Genomic DNA, 19,664 nt, shown 5'->3' with positions numbered 1-19,664 from the left:
GGTTGTAATAGTGCCATGTCTGACAGGTTGCCTTGATGTTATTTTTTTTAACAGTATGTTCCTACATATGAAAGATAACACACTCAGGTATTAAATCAGTGCAAAACAACATATCCTGATTTATAGATGGAGAAAGTTGATTACAAAAGTGTGTACTCAGTTTTTTTTTTAGTCTTGGTTGTATTACTTTCCACACCGTAATAGAGACAGAATAAGAGAAAACAACTTCACCAAGAACGAGAAAATTACAAATATTCCAAAGTAATAAATCAATGTTATGCCTGCTATAAATTCACATGCTTATGTTAATCACACACCTAAGCATTCTTTCACCGCAACTCCCCCAAATCAATAATACAAACACTGCAAGAAAAACTGGGCACCAGAATTTAAAAAACATATTTATTCATTTCATTGAGAGACTAATACTTCACATGTAAGTCAAACTGCAAAAAAAATGTTTATGGACCATTATCAAACAGACAAACCTCCATTATAATAGATTTCTCTTTGAAATTAGAGGACTGTAGAGCTAGACAACAATACACACACACACCAAAAACAACAAGTGGTTATTGTGACTGAAATGAAAACCATCGTTTTAGCTGCAGGATATCGGCATGGTACTGATGAAATGCACTGCAGCACACACACACGAAAAAAACTCTGCAAAAAAAACTGATACACTATACCTACTTTTACAAACAATTTCATCACCATTCAACCCTACAGTAGATATTGATAACATATCCAACATTTTTAAAAAGTGATAGTATTTCAGAAAGCCTCCACCAGTAGTACCTTGAAATGTCTCTCAACCACACTGTGCAGAGACCATCATATGTGCAGAAACACAGACAGACTTTAGTGTTCACGGGTTGATGTTAACCACTGGTCTTTACGTGGCAAATGGCACCCTAAAGAGTGTACGACTTTTGTCCGGGGCCCACAGGGCTCTGGTCAAAAGTAGTGCAGTATATGGGGAAATGGGGTGCCATATCTTACATATATTATGTGCCTAATCTGCAACGACTAGCACTTTAAAACACAGGTTAATGAAACAAATTACAAATAAGCGGAGGCTTTTTTTATTCAGATAGATGTATCTATCTATATATGTACAGTTGAAGTCAGAAGTTTACATACACTTAGATTGGAGTCATTAAAACTTGTTTTTTAACCACTTCACAAATGTATTGTTAACTATAGTTTTGGCATGGCGGTTCAGACATCTACTTTGTGCATGATACAAGTCATTTTTCCAACAATTGTTTACAGACAGATTATTTCCACCGTTCAGATTGTGCACTGTATCACAATTCCAGTGGATCAGAAGTTCACAAACACTAAGTTGACTGTGCTTTTAAACAGCTTGGAAAATTCCAGAAAATTATGTCATGGCTTTAGAAGCTTCTGATAGGCTAATTGACATCATTGGAGTCAAGTGGAGGTGTACCTGTGGATGTATTTCAAGGCTTACCTTCAAACTCAGTGCCTCTTTGCTAGACATCATGGGAAAATCAAAGGATATCAGCAAAGTCCTCAGAAAAAAAAAAATGTAGACCTCCACAAGTCCGGTTCCTCCATGGGAGCAATTTCCAAGGATTTGCCTGAAGGTACCACGTTCATCTGTACAAACAATAGTACGCAAGTATAAACACCATGGGGCCACAACGCCGTCATACCGCTTAGGAAGGAGACGCGTTTTGTCTCCTAGAGATGAACGTACTTTGGTGCGAAAAGTGCAAATCAATCCCAGAACAACAGCAAAGGGTGCAACGGGCCTTATGAAGATGCTGGAGGAAACAGGTACAAAAGTATCTATATCCACAGAAAAACAAGTCCTATATTGACATAACTTGAAAGGCTGCTCCGCAAGGAAGAAGCCACTGCTCCAAAACCGCCATAAAAAAGACAGACTGCGGTTTACAATGGCACATGGGGACAAAGATCGTACTTTTTGGAGAAATGTCCTCTGGTCTGATGAAAAAAATAGAACTGCTTGGCCATAATGACCATTATTATGTTTGGAGGACAAAGATGGAGGCTTGCAAACCGAAGAACACCATCCCAACCGTGAAGCACAGTGGTGGCATCATCATGTTGTGTGGGTGCTTTGCTGCAGGAGGGACTGGTGCACTTCACAAAATAGATGGCATCATGAGGTAGGAAAATTGTGGATATATTGAAGCAACATCTCAAGACGTTAAAGCTTGGTCGCAAATGGGTCTTCCAAATGGACAATGACCCCAAGCATACTTCCAAAGTTATGGCGAAATTGCTTAAGAACATCAAAGTCAAGGTATTGGAGTGGCCATCATAAAGCCCTGACCTCTATCCCATAGAAGATTTGTGGGCAGAACTGAAAAAAGCATGTGTGAGCAAGGAGGCCAACAAACCAGTCAGGAGGAATGGGTCAAAATTCACCCAACTTATTGTGGGAAGCTTGTGGAAGGCTACCTGAAACAACAAGGGAATTTTTACTCTGATTAAATGTCAGGAATTGTGAAAAAACGGAGTTTAAATGTATTTGGCTAAGGTGTATGTAAACTTCTGACTTCAACTGTACATTAGTATATCAGATCTGTAAACGTTAGGCCTAAAAATAAAAGTAAAAATTAAAGTAAAAATGTGATATTAATAAAAATCAGATTAAAAATAAAACATTTCAACCACTTGTTGGTTGATATACAGGCAAGTGAAATAAATAAACATAAGTTAAAATGTATACAGGATTGACAAAGCACTTAGAAATAAAATAAAAATAAAATATTTTCTGGTTGGGCAAGTTTCATCGGAAGCCACTTATTTATGCGGGTGTGTCCCCACAAAGCTGGGGGTGAGATTTGAGTGTCAATTATCCTCCCTCTCCTTTTCATCCAGTTTGTTTCTTCCATACATCATCCAACCGTCGTAAAGGAGACGCATCAAAGATGCAGTAAATGTTAACAGATCCCTTTTGTACTCCGTTCCTGGTCCAGCCTCTGTCCCCTCTCCTCTTCTCCGAGAATTCACAGGTGGAGTGTCAGTAAGGGGCATAGCTATATACACGTAACCATTTGGACGGAATCCTGTGGCACAACCTAATACGGTCAATCTCCCACTTCGTCAAAAACCTTCTTCTAGTGAACCTCCACACAGTGAAAGACCAATGATGATCAGTGGTGCAGTCCAGTCAGTGTCTGACCACCACCATAAAAACACCACTTCCAAGAAGCCTTGCCGTCTGTGGTAAGGCCAGGAGGGTGGTGTTGGTAGTAGGGTAAGGGTGCAGGCGTTAAGGCCAGGCTAGAGAGAGCGTGTGTGTGGTGGTGTTGGGCTACTCCACCTTTTACACTATTTTGAAACCGGTTTCAAAAAGAGACTATTTTTACAGTGTAAAGAAACAGGTCTGGCGCCAAATCTGACCTCAGGAATCAAGATTCTCAAGCGACCTCAGTAGGCAGTGTGGATCACTTCTACACCACATACCCCCCTCTGAGTGTTGTAGTGTAAAGAAAATGGCTCTCTGACGCCCCAAGCCAATTCAAGAATGACCATAATACCAGTCGAGCGCATTGTGAAAGGGTGTGTGGTGGTGTTGGGCTAACGCTGCTCCATGGGAGCTCCCTCTTCTTTGGGCGGAGGCTCTAGGTGGATGGGTGTAACGTTCACTGGCTTCTTCACGCTGACCAAAGTGAAGACAGAGGAAAAAATATAGATTTTAGCGGTGGAAATAAGTTGGATTGGGATTCTGTTCTGGTTCAAAAAAAAAAAGTTTAGTTGAGTATACATTGTCATTCTATTATGAAGTACTGCAATTTGTTCTTAAACTGTCGAGTTAAATAAAATGTTTACTAAAATGTGCAGAGGGGCCTTAACCATAACCACAGTGACGCACTATAATAACTTACGAGTATGGCGAGATAGGAACGGCCACAACCAGGACATGGTTCCTCTTCCTGAAGAGCCTCCACATGCCGTTGTGGTACCCTCTCACATCCAGATCCCACACGTGGAGACACTGAGGAGGACAGCACACACGTTAGTCCGAAAAAGAAAAAAAAAAAGTTATCATGTGACAACAAAACAGCAACAGTTTGATTCAGTTTAAGGTGAAAAACCTTGACTTTTATTTGTTACTTTACAGCCTCATTCTGAAACGGATTACATTTTTATTTTCGTCATCAATATATACACAATACCCCTTAATGACAAAGCAAAAACAGGTTTGTAGACATAAACTGATATAACATTTACATACATTTTCAGACCCTTTACTCAGTACTTTGTTGAAGCACCTTTGGCAGAGATTAAGAGCCTCAAGTGTTCCTGGGTAACGCCACAAGCTTGGCACAACTGTATTTGAGGAGTTTCTCACATTCTTCTCTGCAGATCCTCAAGCTGTCAGCTATTTTTCAGGTCTCTCCAGAGATGTTCGATCAGGTTGAAATCCGGGCTCTCAAAGCCACTCCTGCATTGTTTTGGCTGTGTGCTTAAGGTCGTTGTCCTGTTGCAATCTGGAGCAGGTTTTCATCAAGGACCTCTATTTTGCGCCGTTCATCTTCCCTCGATCCTGACTAGTCTCCCAGTCCCTGCCGAATGATGAAACATCCCAACAGAATGATGCTGCCACCACCATGCTTCACTGTAGAAATGTTGCTAGGTTTCCTCCAGGCGTGAGGCTTGGCATTCAGGCCAAATAGTTCAATCTTGCTTTCATCAGACCAGAGAAACTTGGTTCTCATGGTCTGACAGTCTTTTAGGAGCCTTTTGGCAAACTCCAAGTGCGCGGTCATGTGCCTTTTACTGAGGAGTGGCTTCAGTCTGGCCACTCTACCATAAAGGCCTGATTGGTGAAGTGCTACAGAGATGGTTTTCCTTCTGGAAGGTTCTCCCATCTCCACAGAGGAACTCTGGAGCTCTGTCAGAGTGTCCATCTGGTTCTTGGTCACCTCCCTGACCAAGGCCCTTCTCCCCTGATTGCTCAGTTTGGCCAGCTCAAGGAAGAGGCTTGGATTGCAAACTGTATGACCTTCCTCCTCTGTCTCTGCTGCTAAAGCCACTTTCTACCACTCTAAATTCCAAGCATCTGCCTCTAACCCTAGGAAGCTCTTTGCCACCTTCTCCTCCCTCCTGAATCCTCCCCCTCCCTCTCTGCAGATGACTTTGTCAACCATTTTGAAAAGAAGGTCGACGACATCCGATCCTCGTTTGCTAAGTCAAACGACACCGCTGGTTCTGCTCACACTGCCCTACCCTGTGCTCTGACCTCTTTCTCCCTCTCTCTCCAGATGAAATCTTGCGTCTTGTGACGGCCGGCCGCCCAACAACCTGCCCGTTCGACCCTATCCCCTCCTCTCTTCTCCAGACCATTTCTGGAGACCTTCTCCCTTACCTCACCTCGCTCATCAACTCATCCCTGACCGCTGGCTACGTCCCTTCCGTCTTCAAGAGAGCGAGAGTTGCACCCCTTCTGAAAAAACCTACACTCGATCCCTCCGATGTCAACAACTACAGACCAGTATCCCTTCTTTCTTTTCTCTCCAAAACTCTTGAACGTGCCGTCCTTGGCCAGCTCTCCCGCTATCTCTCTCAGAATGACCTTCTTGATCCAAATCAGGCGCTCCGCACTGCTAAAGCTAACTCTCTCTCCTCTGCTCTCATCCTTCTAGACCTATCGGCTGCCTTCGATACTGTGAACCATCAGATCCTCCTCTCCACCCTCTCCGAGTTGGGCATCTCCGGCGCGGCCCACGCTTGGATTGCGTCCTACCTGACAGGTCGCTCCTACCAGGTGGCGTGGCGAGAATCTGTCTCCTCACCACGCGCTCTCACCACTGGTGTCCCCAGGGCTCTGTTCTAGGCCCTCTCCTATTCTCGCTATACACCAAGTCACTTGGCTCTGTCATAACCTCACATGGTCTCTATCATTGCTATGCAGACGACACACAATTAATCTTCTCCTTTCCCCCTTCTGATGACCAGGTGGGGAATCGCATCTCCGCATGTCTGGCAGACATATCAGTGTGGATGACGGATCACCACCTCAAGCTGAACCTCGGCAAGACGGAGCTGCTCTTCCTCCCGGGGAAGGACTGCCCGTTCCATGATCTCGCCATCACGGTTGACAACTCCATTGTGTCCTCCTCCCAGAGCGCTAAGAACCTTGGCGTGATCCTGGACAACACCCTGTCGTTCTCAACTAACATCAAGGCGGTGGCCCGTTCCTGTAGGTTCATGCTCTACAACATCCGCAGAGTACGACCCTGCCTCACACAGGAAGTGGCGCAGGTCCTAATCCAGGCACTTGTCATCTCCCGTCTGGATTACTGCAACTCGCTGTTGGCTGGGCTCCCTGCCTGTGCCATTAAACCCCTACAACTCATCCAGAACGCCGCAGCCCGTCTGGTGTTCAACCTTCCCAAGTTCTCTCACGTCACCCCGCTCCTCCGCTCTCTCCACTGGCTTCCAGTTGAAGCTCGCATCCGCTACAAGACCATGGTGCTTGCCTACGGAGCTGTGAGGGGAACGGCACCTCAGTACCTCCAGGCTCTGATCAGGCCCTACACCCAAACAAGGGCTCTGCGTTCATCCACCTCTGGCCTGCTCGCCTCCCTACCACTGAGGAAGTACAGTTCCCGCTCAGCCCAGTCAAAACTGTTCGCTGCTCTGGCCCCCCAATGGTGGAACAAACTCCCTCACGACGCCAGGACAGCGGAGTCAATCACCACCTTCCGGAGACACCTGAAACCCCACCTCTTTAAGGAATACCTAGGATAAGATAAAGTAATCCTTCTCACCCCCCTTAAAAGATTTAGATGCACTATTGTAAAGTGGCTGTTCCACTGGATGTCATAAGGTGAATGCACCAATTTGTAAGTCGCTCTGGATAAGAGCGTCTGCTAAATGACTTAAATGTAAATGTTATATATACACAGGTGTGTGCCTTTCCAAATCATGTCTAATCAATTGCATTGACCACAGGTGGACTCCAATCAAGTAGAAACATCTCATCTGAATACTCTCCGAAGGCACTGTATATTGAAATGTGAAGAGCTCGTCTCTATATCTCCCAGCCCCCTCTACCTTGGCAAGCTCAGTCCAGGTGGATGTGTCAGTCTCCAGCTCCATCTTGATGTACATGACATAGGTCTTCCCCTCTGTATCAGGGATGAACAAGTCCTCACATGGGTTCTTACTGTGGTCCAGTACATCAGCCTCTCTGAGCACAACACAGAATAACACATAAGTTAGTCACCGAAACGTTTTCCCTATGATTTTTTCAGCAGTGGTGACAAGGGTACTTTTCTGTGTACTTTGCTACTAGAGTCAGTGCAGACATGCTAGCTGTTCCCATAGACTTAGTTATTGAGGCAACGACTATCCATTTGAAAGCAAATCTCGGTGGAAATATGTTTTTTTTTTAACTCACATGCGCACACAGCTTAATTTGTGGACTATATCTGATACATGCTCACTCACTTAAGTAAGTTCTGAATCTCCAGCTCGTAGGCATCTTTCTTCAAGCCGTCAACATTCTTCAGCTGGACATTAGGAACCGTGTTGAGCCTGTGCTTCTTGAAATACACTTCCTGGAGAGGATAAATGAGGAAGAAAAACACTCAAATGCAAGACAGGTCAAACCCATAACCAGCTTATGAAAACCCACTGAGAAAATGTCAGTATCCGGATTCATCATCAAGTTCACTTTAAAATGGATACCAGCCTGAGCAGATGACACGAAAGGCTATACTATAGTATTCTAGTAGTGAAGAAGAGGGCCTTACGTGGAAGTAGCCGTTCATGTTGAGTCCGATGATGCCAAAGTGGTAGGAGCGGGACACGTCAGGGATGATACACTCTCTGCCTTTCCTCTGTTCTGGCATACGCATCCACATGTCCCAGTCCCACAGCTACACACACACACACACACACACACGTTGTCATGATCACACAGAGAAAATATGAACTATCAGTTTCGGAAACTGCACACACACGTGTGCTAGTACCTTCTCAGGCGTGGGCCACTTGGGCTCCAGTTCGTCTTTGTAGAGACTCTTCTTCAGCACCCAGCCCAGGCCTGGCATACTCTCCACTCTGTAGAGGAGAGCTGGGTCCTCTGCAGTGTGCTCATAACCCTGCATAGCAGATATTAAAAACTACATAAAACACAATTTCCACACATTACAGTAATATATGCCAATTCCAAAGCAACTTAGTGTCATGGGTGCAGGGCCAGCTCAAGGCATAAGCGAAATAAGCGGTGTCTGCATGCTTCCCAGCCAAAACAGTTCGGAAGAGTTTGTGCATATATTATGACATTTCGTGACGTTTTTGTTCATTTTGGACTTTGGTGTGGGTTTTAAGGCTGTTCGGGCACAAGACATTTTTGTCCTCCATGGGCCCCCTATTGATTTTGTTAGTCATTCTCATTCAGATATCATATTAACGTGGCACAAGTCATGGCAAAATGTGTAGAATTGTAACTTTAAAAAGACCCCCACCAGTGGGCAAATCCACCCCTATTTCTACATGATTACTGTCCTATGGAGGAAATTCTCGTTTAGGTTCCACCTCCCGAAGAATGACGCAGCCTGCTAATACATATTCACGAATTGGGGGTGGGAATGTTCTGTTGATTTCCACGCGGTGTGGAGAAATCACAAGTAGGGGCCTGACAGCTGTCAGTGTATTTAGCTAGCATGCTAACCTTATTCAGCTAATCTTATCTGTTGTTGCTTCACCTTATTCATAAGATTAGCCAGCTGGCTACAGTTTTGGAGCTGGATTTGTCATAAGCAATTAGGGAAATGTTCACCAGATGGATAGGGGAAACCAGTATCTTTGACTTCGCCATATATTGTTATAGCCAAAGTCCTGGCATATTTAATAAATTGTGGCTCTTGAATCCACCATAGAAATAGAAAAAGTAACATAGATAGTCTTAACTATTGAACGATTTGGACTAGTGGCGCGATGTTCTACATTGTAATGAACACGGTGCCACCTTCGGTAGGCTGCTGGCAGGCTATTCAGCTGCGCTATAGCAGAGATAAGTCAGCCTGTGCTCATGTCATGGTTCTCACAGCTAGGGGAAGTCAAATCATAGGCTACAATGACTTTGCTCATGATGCACGCCGCAAATTATATGTAAAACCACCCAGTTTATAATATAGGAAAAACACTTGTGATTTCTAGCTGCACCAATCTAAAGCAGTGAAGCGTGGTCAAAACCATTCATCTTGGGGTGGTGGGGGGAGCGGAGTCCCAAAATACTATACATGCAAGTTTACCATTTATAAAATGGTCATATACACTCAGTGTACAAAACATTAAGAACACCTTCCTAATATCGAGTTGCGCACCTGGTCAGTCTATGACACGGAAAGAAATGGTGTTCTTAAATAAATACACATTTTAAAGATTCTATACTTAGTGTATATGAACTCAGCAAAAATAGAAACGTTCTCTCACTGTCAACTGAGCTTATTTTCAGAAAACTTAACATGTGTAAATATTTGTATGAACATAACAAGATTCAACAACAGACTAACTTAACAAGTTCCACAGACGTGACAGAAATAATGAATAATGTGTCCCTGAACGGGGGGGGGTGAAAATGAAAAGTAACAGTCAGTATCTGGTGTAGCTGCCAGCTGCATTAAGTACTGCAGTGCATCTCCTCCTCATGGACTGCACCACATTTGCCTGTTCTTGCTGTGAGATGTTACCCCACTCTTCCACCAAGGCACCTGCAAGTTCCCGGACATTTCTGGGAACTTCACCCTCCGATCCAACAGGTCCCAGACGTGATTAATGGGACTGAGATCCGGGATATTCGCTGGCCATGCTAGAACACTGACATTCCTGTCTTGCAGGAAATCACGCACAGAACGAGCAGTATGGCTGGTGGCAATGTCATGCTGGAGGGTCATTGTCAGGATGAGCCTGCAGGAAGGGTACAACATGAGGGAGGAGGATGTCTTCCCTGTAACGCACAGCGTTGAGATTGCCTGCAATGACAACAAGCTCAGTCCAATGATGCTGACACACCGCCCCAGAGTACAGGCCTCGGTGTAATGCTTATTCCTTCGACAATAAACGCAAATCCGACCATCACCCCCGGTGAGACAAAACCGCGACTCGTCAGTGAAGAGCACTTTTTGCCAGTCCTGTTTGGGCCAGCGGCGGTGTGTTTGTGCCCTTAGGCAACATTGTTGCCGGTGATGTCTGGTGAGGACCTGCCTTACAACAGACCTACAAGCCCTCAGTCCAGCCTCTCTCAGACTATTGCGGACAGTCTGAGCACTGATGGAGGGATTGTGCGTTCCCTGGTGTAACTCGGGCAGTTGTTGTTGCCATCCTGTACCTGTCCCGCAGGTGTGATGTTCAGATCCTGTGCATGTGTTGTTACACGTGGTCTGCCACTGTGAGGACGATCAGCTATCCATCCTGTCTCCCTATAGCTCTGTCTTCGGCGTTTCACAGTACGGACATTGCAATTTATTGCCCTGGCCACATCTGCAGTCCTCATGCCTCCTTGCAGCATGCCTAAGGCACATTCACACAGATGAGCAGGGACACTTGGCATCTTTCTTTTGGTGTTTTTCAGAGTCCGTAGAACGGCCTTTTTAGTGTCCTAACATTTCATAACTGTGACTTTAATTGCCTACCGTCTGTAAGCTGTTAGTGTCTTAACGACCGTTCCACAGGTGCATGTTCATTAATTGTTTATGGTTCATTGAACAAGCATGGGAAACAGTGTTCAAACCCTTAACAATGAAGATCTGTGAAGTTATTTGGATTTTTATTAATTATCTTTAAAAATACAGGGTCCTGAAAAAGGGACGTTTCTTTTTTTGCCGAGTTAATATTTTTATACAGACTAGCTCAAAAATAAGTGAAACTTGACAAATGATCCAATGGATTATGATAATTTCCTGGTAAAAAAAAAATGGAGGTGCAAAAACATACGTTTAATTTGCTCCCTATCTCAGGCAGCCAAGCGCAGGCTATGGGAAAAGAAGCTGTTTGGCTAAGCCAAACTTTATCTATTATATTGCTCAGCTCAGTCGCGACTCGAGAAAGAACTTTGCAGGTGTTTCTGATTAATAAACAATGGCATGCTGGTGGGTGGTAACATTCAAATAAAACCCAGCTCTGAAAAGAAAGAGACTGAAAAGTATTAGCACGTCATATAGGGGAAACGCACAGCATTGGCACTGAAAATATCACTTTGGGATTTCCCCTTTCAACTCCAAATACAGTATATCATACTAAAACAATGACATGACTTGACTTAAGTGGTTGTGCAACATCATTGGTAAGCTATTGGCATCGTCTTTCAGCTGAAAAAAAAGTTAAATTCTACTCGTGGGCATTTAAAACAATTTTTTTTCTGTATGGCAAATTGTGTAGAATTGCAGGAAATTTACATTAAAAAACAATTTCTCTCTCTGTCATCAAGACGGGCCACAAATGTTGAGGTGGGGGGCCCCCTAACCCACTAGCCATGCTCTACCAACTGAGCTACAGCAACGAAAGGAAAACGTTTAAAGTGTGGAAAGTATCGAGAGAAGGACACTGACCTGGTCGTTCCAGGCCGAGATGCAGTATAAGCTGTCGTCCTCGTTGAGCAGATGGACGGTCTGGCTCAGGAAACTGGACAGGAACAACAACCATAACATGTCACCAACCATTGTCTTATTTCAGATGTCGCGTCGATTCCTCCTGCACTGATCTGTCACATTGGTTGAGGGACAAGAGTCGCATAGATGTCTTCATGCTGGGGATGAATAAAGTTGATCCAAGTCTATGAATCCCTACCACAAATACATTCCATTCCAGTATGTGACAGTTGAACCATCTCTACCAGTTCTTCCGAAGAGGATGTTTGCGAGGTTAAACAAGCATTGAATTCAGTTGGCCCCATACTCCAAATGTTTGTCAGCCATTTCTCATTCGTTAACGGAGGACAGTGCTGGAGAAGTAGCACATGTTCAACAGTTAATGCATTTCAGGATTGGGGCACACAAAGAAGAGATTTAGTAAAGCAGGAAGCATGTGGATCTACTGCCCCCTTTTGGTCAATAATAGTCATATTCATTCTAAAGCACAAACTCAGCTACATTAAACTCACTGACAAACTTCCAATGATCTTTGCGCTGAGATTGAAGTCTCGTTCTCTCTCGCTCCCTCTCACCTGAGTGTACTACACATTAAGAACACCTTCCTAATATTGAGTTGCACCTCACCCCTCAGAACAGCCTCAATTCGTTGTGGGCAAGGACTCTAAAAGGTGTCGAAAGCGGGTCTGAATACTTATGTAAATGAATGTTCACTTACTTGTATTCTTTATACATTTGCAAACATTTCTGAACCTGTTCTTGCCTTGTCATTGTGGGTTATTGTGCGTAGCTTGATGAGCAATTTGCTGTAACATAACATTAAAAAAAAAATTGGGGAAATTCTTAGGGTCTGAATAAAAGTATTCAGACTCCAGTTTTTCCACATTTTGTTGCATTACAGCCTTATTAAAAAATGGATGTAGTTTCCCCCCTCATTCTATACAATACCCCATTACGACAAAGCAAAAAACAGGTTTGTTGAAATGTTAAAATATTTATACAATTTTGAACTGAAATATCACATTTACATAAGTATCCAGAACCTTTACTCAGTACTTGTTGAAACACCTTTAGCAGCGATTACAGCCTTGAGGCTTCTTGGGTATGACGCTAAAAGCTTGGCACACGTGTATTTGGGGAGTTTCTCGCATTCTTCTCTGCAGATCCTATCAATCTCTGTCAGGTTGCACAGCTATTTTCGGGTCTCTCCAGAGATGTTCATTCGGGTTCAAGTCCGGGCTCTGGCTGGACCACTCAAGGACATTCAGAGACTTGTCCCGAGGCCACTCCTGTGTTGTTTTGACTGTGTGCTTAGGGTCGTTGTCCTGTTGGAAGGTGAACCTTCACCCCAGTCGGAGGTACTGAGCCCTCTGGAGCAGGTTTTAGTCAAGGATCGCTCTGTACTTTGCCCCGTTCATCTTTCCCTTGGTCCTGTCTCGTCTCCCAGTTCCTGCCGCTGAAAAACATCCCCACAGTATGATGCTGCCACCACCGTGCTTCACTGTAGGGATGGTGACAGGTTTCCTGCAGACGTGACACTTGGCACTCAGGCCAAAGAGTTCAATCTTGGTTTCATCCGACCAGAGAATCTTGTTTCTCGTGGTCAGAGTCCTTTAGGAGCCTTTTGGCAAAGTCTAAGCGGGCGGTCATGTGCCTTTTACAGAGGAGTGGCTTCCGTCTGGCCACTCTACCATAAAGGCCTGATAGGTGGAGCGCTGCAGAGATGGTTGTCCTACTGGAAGGTTCTCCCATCTCCTCAGAGGAACTCTGGAGCTCAGTCAGAGTGTCCATTTGGTTCTTGGTCACCTCCCTGACCATGGCCCTTCTCCCCTGATTGCTCAGTTTGGCTGGGTTAGGGTTCTAGGAAGAGTCTTGGTGGTTCCAAATGTATTCTATTTAAGAATGATGGAGGCCACTGTGTTCTTGGGGACCTTCAAAGCTGCAGAAATGTTTTGGTACCCTTCCCCAGATCTGTGCCTCGACACAATCCTGTCGTCTCAGAGCTCAACAGACAATTCCTTTCAACCTCATGGCTTGGTTTTTGCTCTGACATGCACTATCAACAGTAGGACCTTATATAGACAGGTGTGTGCCTTTCCAATCAATTGTATTTACCACAAGTTGTAGAAACATCAAGGATAATCAATGGAAACAGGATCCACTGGAGCTCAATAGCAAAATCTGAATACTTAAGTATCGTTTTTTAAATAAATTTGCCAAAATAAAATAAAACCTGTTTTCACTTTGTCATTATCGGGTATTGTGTGTAGATTGAGGGAATTTTTTTGATCAATTTTAGACTAATGCTGTAACATAACAGAATGTGGAGTAGGGAAGGGGTCTGAATACTTTCCGAATGCACTGTATATACACATGTAACGTGTTGGTCCCATGTTTCATGAGCTGCTATTAAAGATCCCAAAAATGTTCCATACACACCTAAAGCTGCCCTCTCAAATGCTGTGCAAAAATGTGCTTACATCCATCCCTGTTGGTGAGCATTTCTCCTTTGCCAAGATAATCCATCCACATGATAGGTGTGGCATATCGAGAAACTCATTTAACAGCACGATTACACAGGTGCACCTGTGCAGTTGTCACACAACAATGCCACAGATGTCAAGTTGAGGGAGCGTGCATTGGCATGCTGACTGCATCATGAATGCTAATTTCTATACCATAAGCTGCCTCCAACGTCATTTTAGAGAATTTGGCAGTACGTCCAACTGGCCCCACAACCGCAGACCATGTGTAACCAAGCCAGCCCAGGAACTCCACATCTGGCTTCTTCAGCTGCGCGATTGTCTGAGACCACAGCCACCCAGACAGCTGATGAAACTGAGTTTTTCACAACCGAAGAACCTCTGCACAAACTCAGAAACCGTCTTAGGAAAGCTCATCTGCGTGCGCATCGTCCTACCCAGGGTCTTGACCGTGGCGTTGTAACTGATTTCAGTGGGTAAATATTCACCTCCGATGGCCACTGGCACACTGGAGAAGTGTGTTCTTCACGGATGAATCCCGGTTTCAACTGTACAGGGCAGGTGGCATCGTGTAGGCGAGGGGTTTGCTGATGTCAACGTTTTGAACAGAGTGACCCATGTTGCCATGGGTTTATGGTATGGGGCAGGCATAAACTACAAACAACGAACACAATTGCATTTTATAGATGGAAATGTGAATGCACAGAGATACTGTGATGAAATCCTGAGGCCCGTTGTCGTGCCACTCATCCACCGCCACCGCCTCATGTTTCAGCATGATGATGCACGGCCCCATGTCGCAAGGATCTGTACACAATTCCTGCAAGCTGAAAATGTTCCATTTCTTCCACAACCTGCATACTCACCAGACATGTCACCCATTGAGTATGTTTGGGACGCTCTGAAGCGACATGAACAACACTGTGATCCAGTTCCCACCAATATCCAGCAACTTCGCACAGCATTCGAAGAGGAGTGGGACAACATTCCACAATCAACAGCCCGATCAAACTCTATGGTTTTCTGATCCTCGTCCCTACTTTTATTTAAAGGTATCTGTGATGCATATCTGTATTCCCAGTCATGTGAAATCCAAATCCATTCTAATCTAAAATTACAGAGATCTTACCTGAAGAAATCTATGGAGATATCTAGGTCTTCCTCCAGGACTATGGCAAAGTCGGCATCCTGCAAATCAATCACAAAATCGACCACAATGGCAGAAATCAACCACAACCATAATAACTTATCTGGATTTGGTGGACAGAAAAGGTGAAAATACTCACTGGGTGTAGGTTGAAGGTTGCGGTGAGACTGGCTTTGTAGTGCTGAAAGGAGAGAGCAGACAGATGTATAGAGGTGGTAAGGAGTGGGTGATGGATGCCAAAACACTGGTGTGCATTACAACACAACATTGCCTTTTGATCGTCTCATTTGTTGGTGTTAGACAAAATAAGTGACTTCTAGTTGACTAATGACTGTGTGACTGACTCCGTTTCAGCTGGTCTGTGATGGAGGCTGCTCTGAGTGTGATGAGTGAGTTGGCTGACAGACATCTCACCTGTGATACTCTGGCATTCTTGATGCTGATGGGAGTGTGTTGAACCCCCTTCAGTCCAAACAGCTCCACCACATCCATGGGCTCCTGTACGAACACACACATGCACGCAAGCACACACATACAGCTTTAAGCGCAATAAATTAAATACCATACAGTTGAGAAGATGCTTGAGGAGGGTGAAGATAAAGAGAAGGACATCCGTACGTCATAGTATCCATCGATGAAGACTGTGACCATCTGTGGGTTGACCCCCTGGGCCGAGAGCAGAGACCTCAGCATCCTAACATGGAGAAGAAAGAGCTGGTCGTAACCCTACGTCCAGACCCCGTCCCTTCCCATCAGAATCAGTCATACCTGTACAGATAGTTAGGTCTGTTCCCAGCGATGACCGCCACAGGAACATTAAACACATTGTTGTGGGGGAGCTAGAGAAAGGAGGGGGAGGGGGGATAGCTTGAGTTCAATCATCCAGAAGGGCCCTTGTAAATTTAAAAAAAAAAAAGTAGTGCACTAAATCGGGAATAGGGTGCCAATAAAGGTAAAATAAAAAAAAATGGTGGACGTGGGCCTTACTGGGTCTGGGTTGAACTCAATGGGGGCCGGGTCCTTGCAGCTACAGATGCTGCCGTAGCCCTCCACCTTACTGCAGAAGAGTTTTCTCCTCCTGTTCAGCTCTGTGTCAGCCCAATGGCACTCTGCATCTGCAGGGGGAGAGAGAGGAGAATGACACCCAATTACAATTCACTGACACATTTCATTTGTATTTTTTTCCCCCACAAGGGAACTTCAAGTGTGGCATTCAGTATAAAAACGCACACGACAAGTAGGAGTTGAGATGGTGGTTGACATGGTGCAGGAGCATAAAACCACCATAGTGAAAGTATACACACCCCTTGCAGTCATCTGATTTTTCTGCCTCAAATTATATATTTTTTTAACCGACCTACACAACCTAGTCCACACTTTCAAAGTAAAAGACAAAATATTGAAAATGAATCTTCATAAAAAATGAAGATGTATTGATTGCATTTGCCTTCAACACCCAAGTTAATACTTTGTGGAAGCGCCTTTGGCAGCCATCACAGCTGCAAATCACTTTGAATAAGACTACCAACCTGGCACAACACAAATCAATTGTTTTTCTCAAAATTGCTCAAGCTCAGTAAACTTGGTTGGGAATCAATTGACGGACAGCAATATTATGACATTTTTCAAAGTCAGTCTCGCATTCTAACTACCCGCTATTCAAAGTGCTCTGAACAAATTAAGGGAATTGTTCAAACATTGGCACATCCTAAAATCCGATGATAGTCTCGGCATTGTGTTTTCGGACCTTCCCGTGGACGTATTCTCGCGGGGCAGAAATCTCAGAGACCAATTGGTAAAAACTGATTTACCACCCCAAGATATTCCTGAATAACATTCTGATTTGCGCCATTGCTGTAAACTTCTATGCTCAATGCAATGGCACTTAGAAATGTAGGTCCTTCAAACACCCACAAACAGGGAAATCAATCCCAATAAAAGGTGTTATTACATTTTTGCATCCACTAAGGCAGTTATTTATCTTATAACTTGTCCTTGTGGTAAAAATTATGTAGGTAAAACAAATGCTGGAACACTGAATTAAAAGTGTCGTATCTCAGAGCATCGAAATTGGACGTAGCACCATTAGGTGTAAAAACTTTACTTATCCAGTTGCAGCCCACTTCTTGGAGGCAGGCCACCGCACCAATGTTCGGAGGAAACACCGTACACCTCTGCCGCATTATATTGGCATCGAACATGTCACCCTCCCTAACCCGGACGACGCTGGGCCAATTGTGCGCCGCCTCATGCGTCTACCGGTCACAGCCAGCTGTGACACAGCCTGGGATCGAAACCGGGTCTGTAGTGATGCGGTGCCATAGACCGCTGCGTAACTCAGGAGTCCCCCGCAAATTGATTTTAACAAACAATTAAATCCCACCAAAAATGCGCCCCTCCATTGAATTTCTTAATCCCAATGTGGCCCTCGAGCCAAAAGGTTTACCCACCCCTGTTCTAAATATACACCATTTCCAGGCTTTCATAATCAAATAAAGTAGACCGCCCACAATTCTTCATCATTCCACGACTGTTCTAATTTCAATCATCGTCTTCACCCTCAACATTCAGATCAATCTGTTAACTCGAAATGACACAACGACAAGGTTCCAGTTTAACAAAGTTTACTATACTGTATGAACACACTACAATGTAGCCATTCCACTCAAGGCTAGGTCCATCAACAACCAAACTTCCCACGCAGGCGCCGCACTCTTGATAGCCCCGTAATAATAGGGATACTTAATACATGAACTTAACAGAATCAAATTCAATCACATTCAGTTTATTGTAGTCACATGCACCATTATCAGTTCTGCTTTCTATCACCCATTCATCCATTGAAAACAAAATAGCATATTTTTTGCTTAGTAGTCAGAGCAATGCTGACGTGCGAGTGGTCATGTGCTGAACACATTGACAGCACGGATATTCTTGGAAAAAGTTACATTTGGAAATGGAGCTGCACCTCTTGAATTTTGCGTTATTTGACAAAGGTAAGTGTCAGAGAAAATTCTGCAGTTTCTTTCTGATACTATATAGAAATCAAAATGTTTTACCTGCATGTGATTTGAAAATGTTATGCTCCTTTCCCTGCATCTGTCAATTACAAGACTCACCTCTCTCTTCATGTACAATTTGACAACTGATAATATTGTCACTCATCAGATTGTCAATTTAATCTCTTCTATATGCCAACCATTTATGTGTGAAATTTGTGTCGGTATAGTTTAGGTCAGTGGAGGCTGCTGATGGGAGGATGGCTCATAATAATGGCTGGAATGGAGCAAAAAAAATGGAATGGCATCACTACATGGGAAACCATGTGTTTGCTGTATTTAATATCATTCCCCCTATCCAGCTCCAGCCATTACCACGTCCTCCCCAATTAAGGTGCCACCAACCTCATGTGGTTTAGGTGTCGTTTCGATGGGCCGGCTGTGCAGCCTGACTGGCATCGTTTGTTTCCTGCTCATCAACTTGGATAGTCATGGATATGTTTTGCAATATTCTAAAAGACCTACTGCAACAAGTAGTGTGTTTGTGTGTCCCTTACAATAAATGTGATTAGCAAGAGAGTTATAGTAAATAAAACAGTCCATTAACAGCTTATTTTCATAACGTAAAACAGAATGATATCAAATCAGCAAGGCACGTGGTCAAATTATTTGCTGCTGATTAATAACACAATCATGACACTATTGTCCTTCTAAATCAAATCAAAGAAAAAGCGATATCTCAGACTGGCCAATAAAAATAAAAGATTAAGATGGGCAAAAGAACACAGACACCGGAACTCTGCCTAGAAGGCCAGCATCCCAGAGGCACCTCTTCACTGTTGACGTTGAGACTGGTGTTTTGCGGGTACTATTTAAAAGCTGCCGCCAGTTGAAGACTTGTCAAATTTGAGAAACAGACGCCTCACAACAATGTACTTGTCCTCTTGCTCAGTTGTGCACCGGGGCCTCCCACTCCTCTTTCTATTCTGGTTAGAGCCAGTTTGTGCTGTTCTGTGAAGGGAGTAGTTCACAGCGTTGTACGAGATCTTCAATTTCTTGGCAATTTATCGCAAGGAATAGCCTTCATTTCTCAGAACAAGAATAGACTGACAAGTTTCAGAAGAAAGTATTTGTTTCTGGCCATTTTGAGTCTGTAATCGAACCCACAAATACTAATGCTCCAGATACTCAACCAGTCTAAAGAAGGCCAGTTGTATTGCTTCTTTAATCAGAACAACGGTCTTCAGCTGTGCTAACATAATTGCAAAAGGGTTTTCTAATGATCAATTAGCCTTTTAAAATGATAAACTTGGATTAGCTAACAACGTGCTATTGGAACACAGGAGTGATGGTTTGATTTGGATCTCTTTTAGTCCCCATTTGGACAAATCAAATTTCCATATAACACACTATTACAAACATACAT

General features: G+C 44.0%; 1 protein-coding gene across 5 annotated transcripts in view; it reads right to left on the bottom strand.

The window, feature by feature from the left end:
* Positions 1 to 19,664, bottom strand: part of LOC118358877 (protein O-linked-mannose beta-1,2-N-acetylglucosaminyltransferase 1-like) — a 116,192-nt gene that overhangs the window by 82,639 nt on the left and 13,889 nt on the right. For 3 of the 5 annotated variants that reach the window (XM_052480121.1, XM_052480122.1, XM_052480123.1), the window contains exons 9-21: positions 16,227 to 16,354; positions 16,008 to 16,078; positions 15,858 to 15,933; positions 15,654 to 15,737; positions 15,379 to 15,420; positions 15,222 to 15,280; positions 11,571 to 11,643; positions 7,992 to 8,120; positions 7,770 to 7,895; positions 7,465 to 7,574; positions 7,069 to 7,204; positions 3,894 to 4,003; positions 231 to 3,733 (exon numbers count right to left, since the gene is read on the bottom strand). In XM_052480121.1, coding sequence (XP_052336081.1) covers positions 3,586 to 3,733; positions 3,894 to 4,003; positions 7,069 to 7,204; positions 7,465 to 7,574; positions 7,770 to 7,895; positions 7,992 to 8,120; positions 11,571 to 11,643; positions 15,222 to 15,280; positions 15,379 to 15,420; positions 15,654 to 15,737; positions 15,858 to 15,933; positions 16,008 to 16,078; positions 16,227 to 16,354 — 1,292 coding nt within the window. In that variant the 3' untranslated portion in view covers positions 231 to 3,585. Of the gene's footprint in view, positions 1 to 230; positions 3,734 to 3,893; positions 4,004 to 7,068; positions 7,205 to 7,464; positions 7,575 to 7,769; positions 7,896 to 7,991; positions 8,121 to 11,570; positions 11,644 to 15,221; positions 15,281 to 15,378; positions 15,421 to 15,653; positions 15,738 to 15,857; positions 15,934 to 16,007; positions 16,079 to 16,226; positions 16,355 to 19,664 lie in introns of those variants that run through there. The other 2 variants (XR_008080027.1, XM_052480124.1) reach the window with 2 other exon arrangements.

This window comes from Oncorhynchus keta, chromosome 26, assembly GCF_023373465.1.
Source record: "Oncorhynchus keta strain PuntledgeMale-10-30-2019 chromosome 26, Oket_V2, whole genome shotgun sequence".
NCBI classification, from domain to species: domain Eukaryota; kingdom Metazoa; phylum Chordata; class Actinopteri; order Salmoniformes; family Salmonidae; genus Oncorhynchus; species Oncorhynchus keta.
Note: the sequence above shows the minus strand (reverse complement) of the source record. Positions and strands in the feature narration are given on the sequence as shown.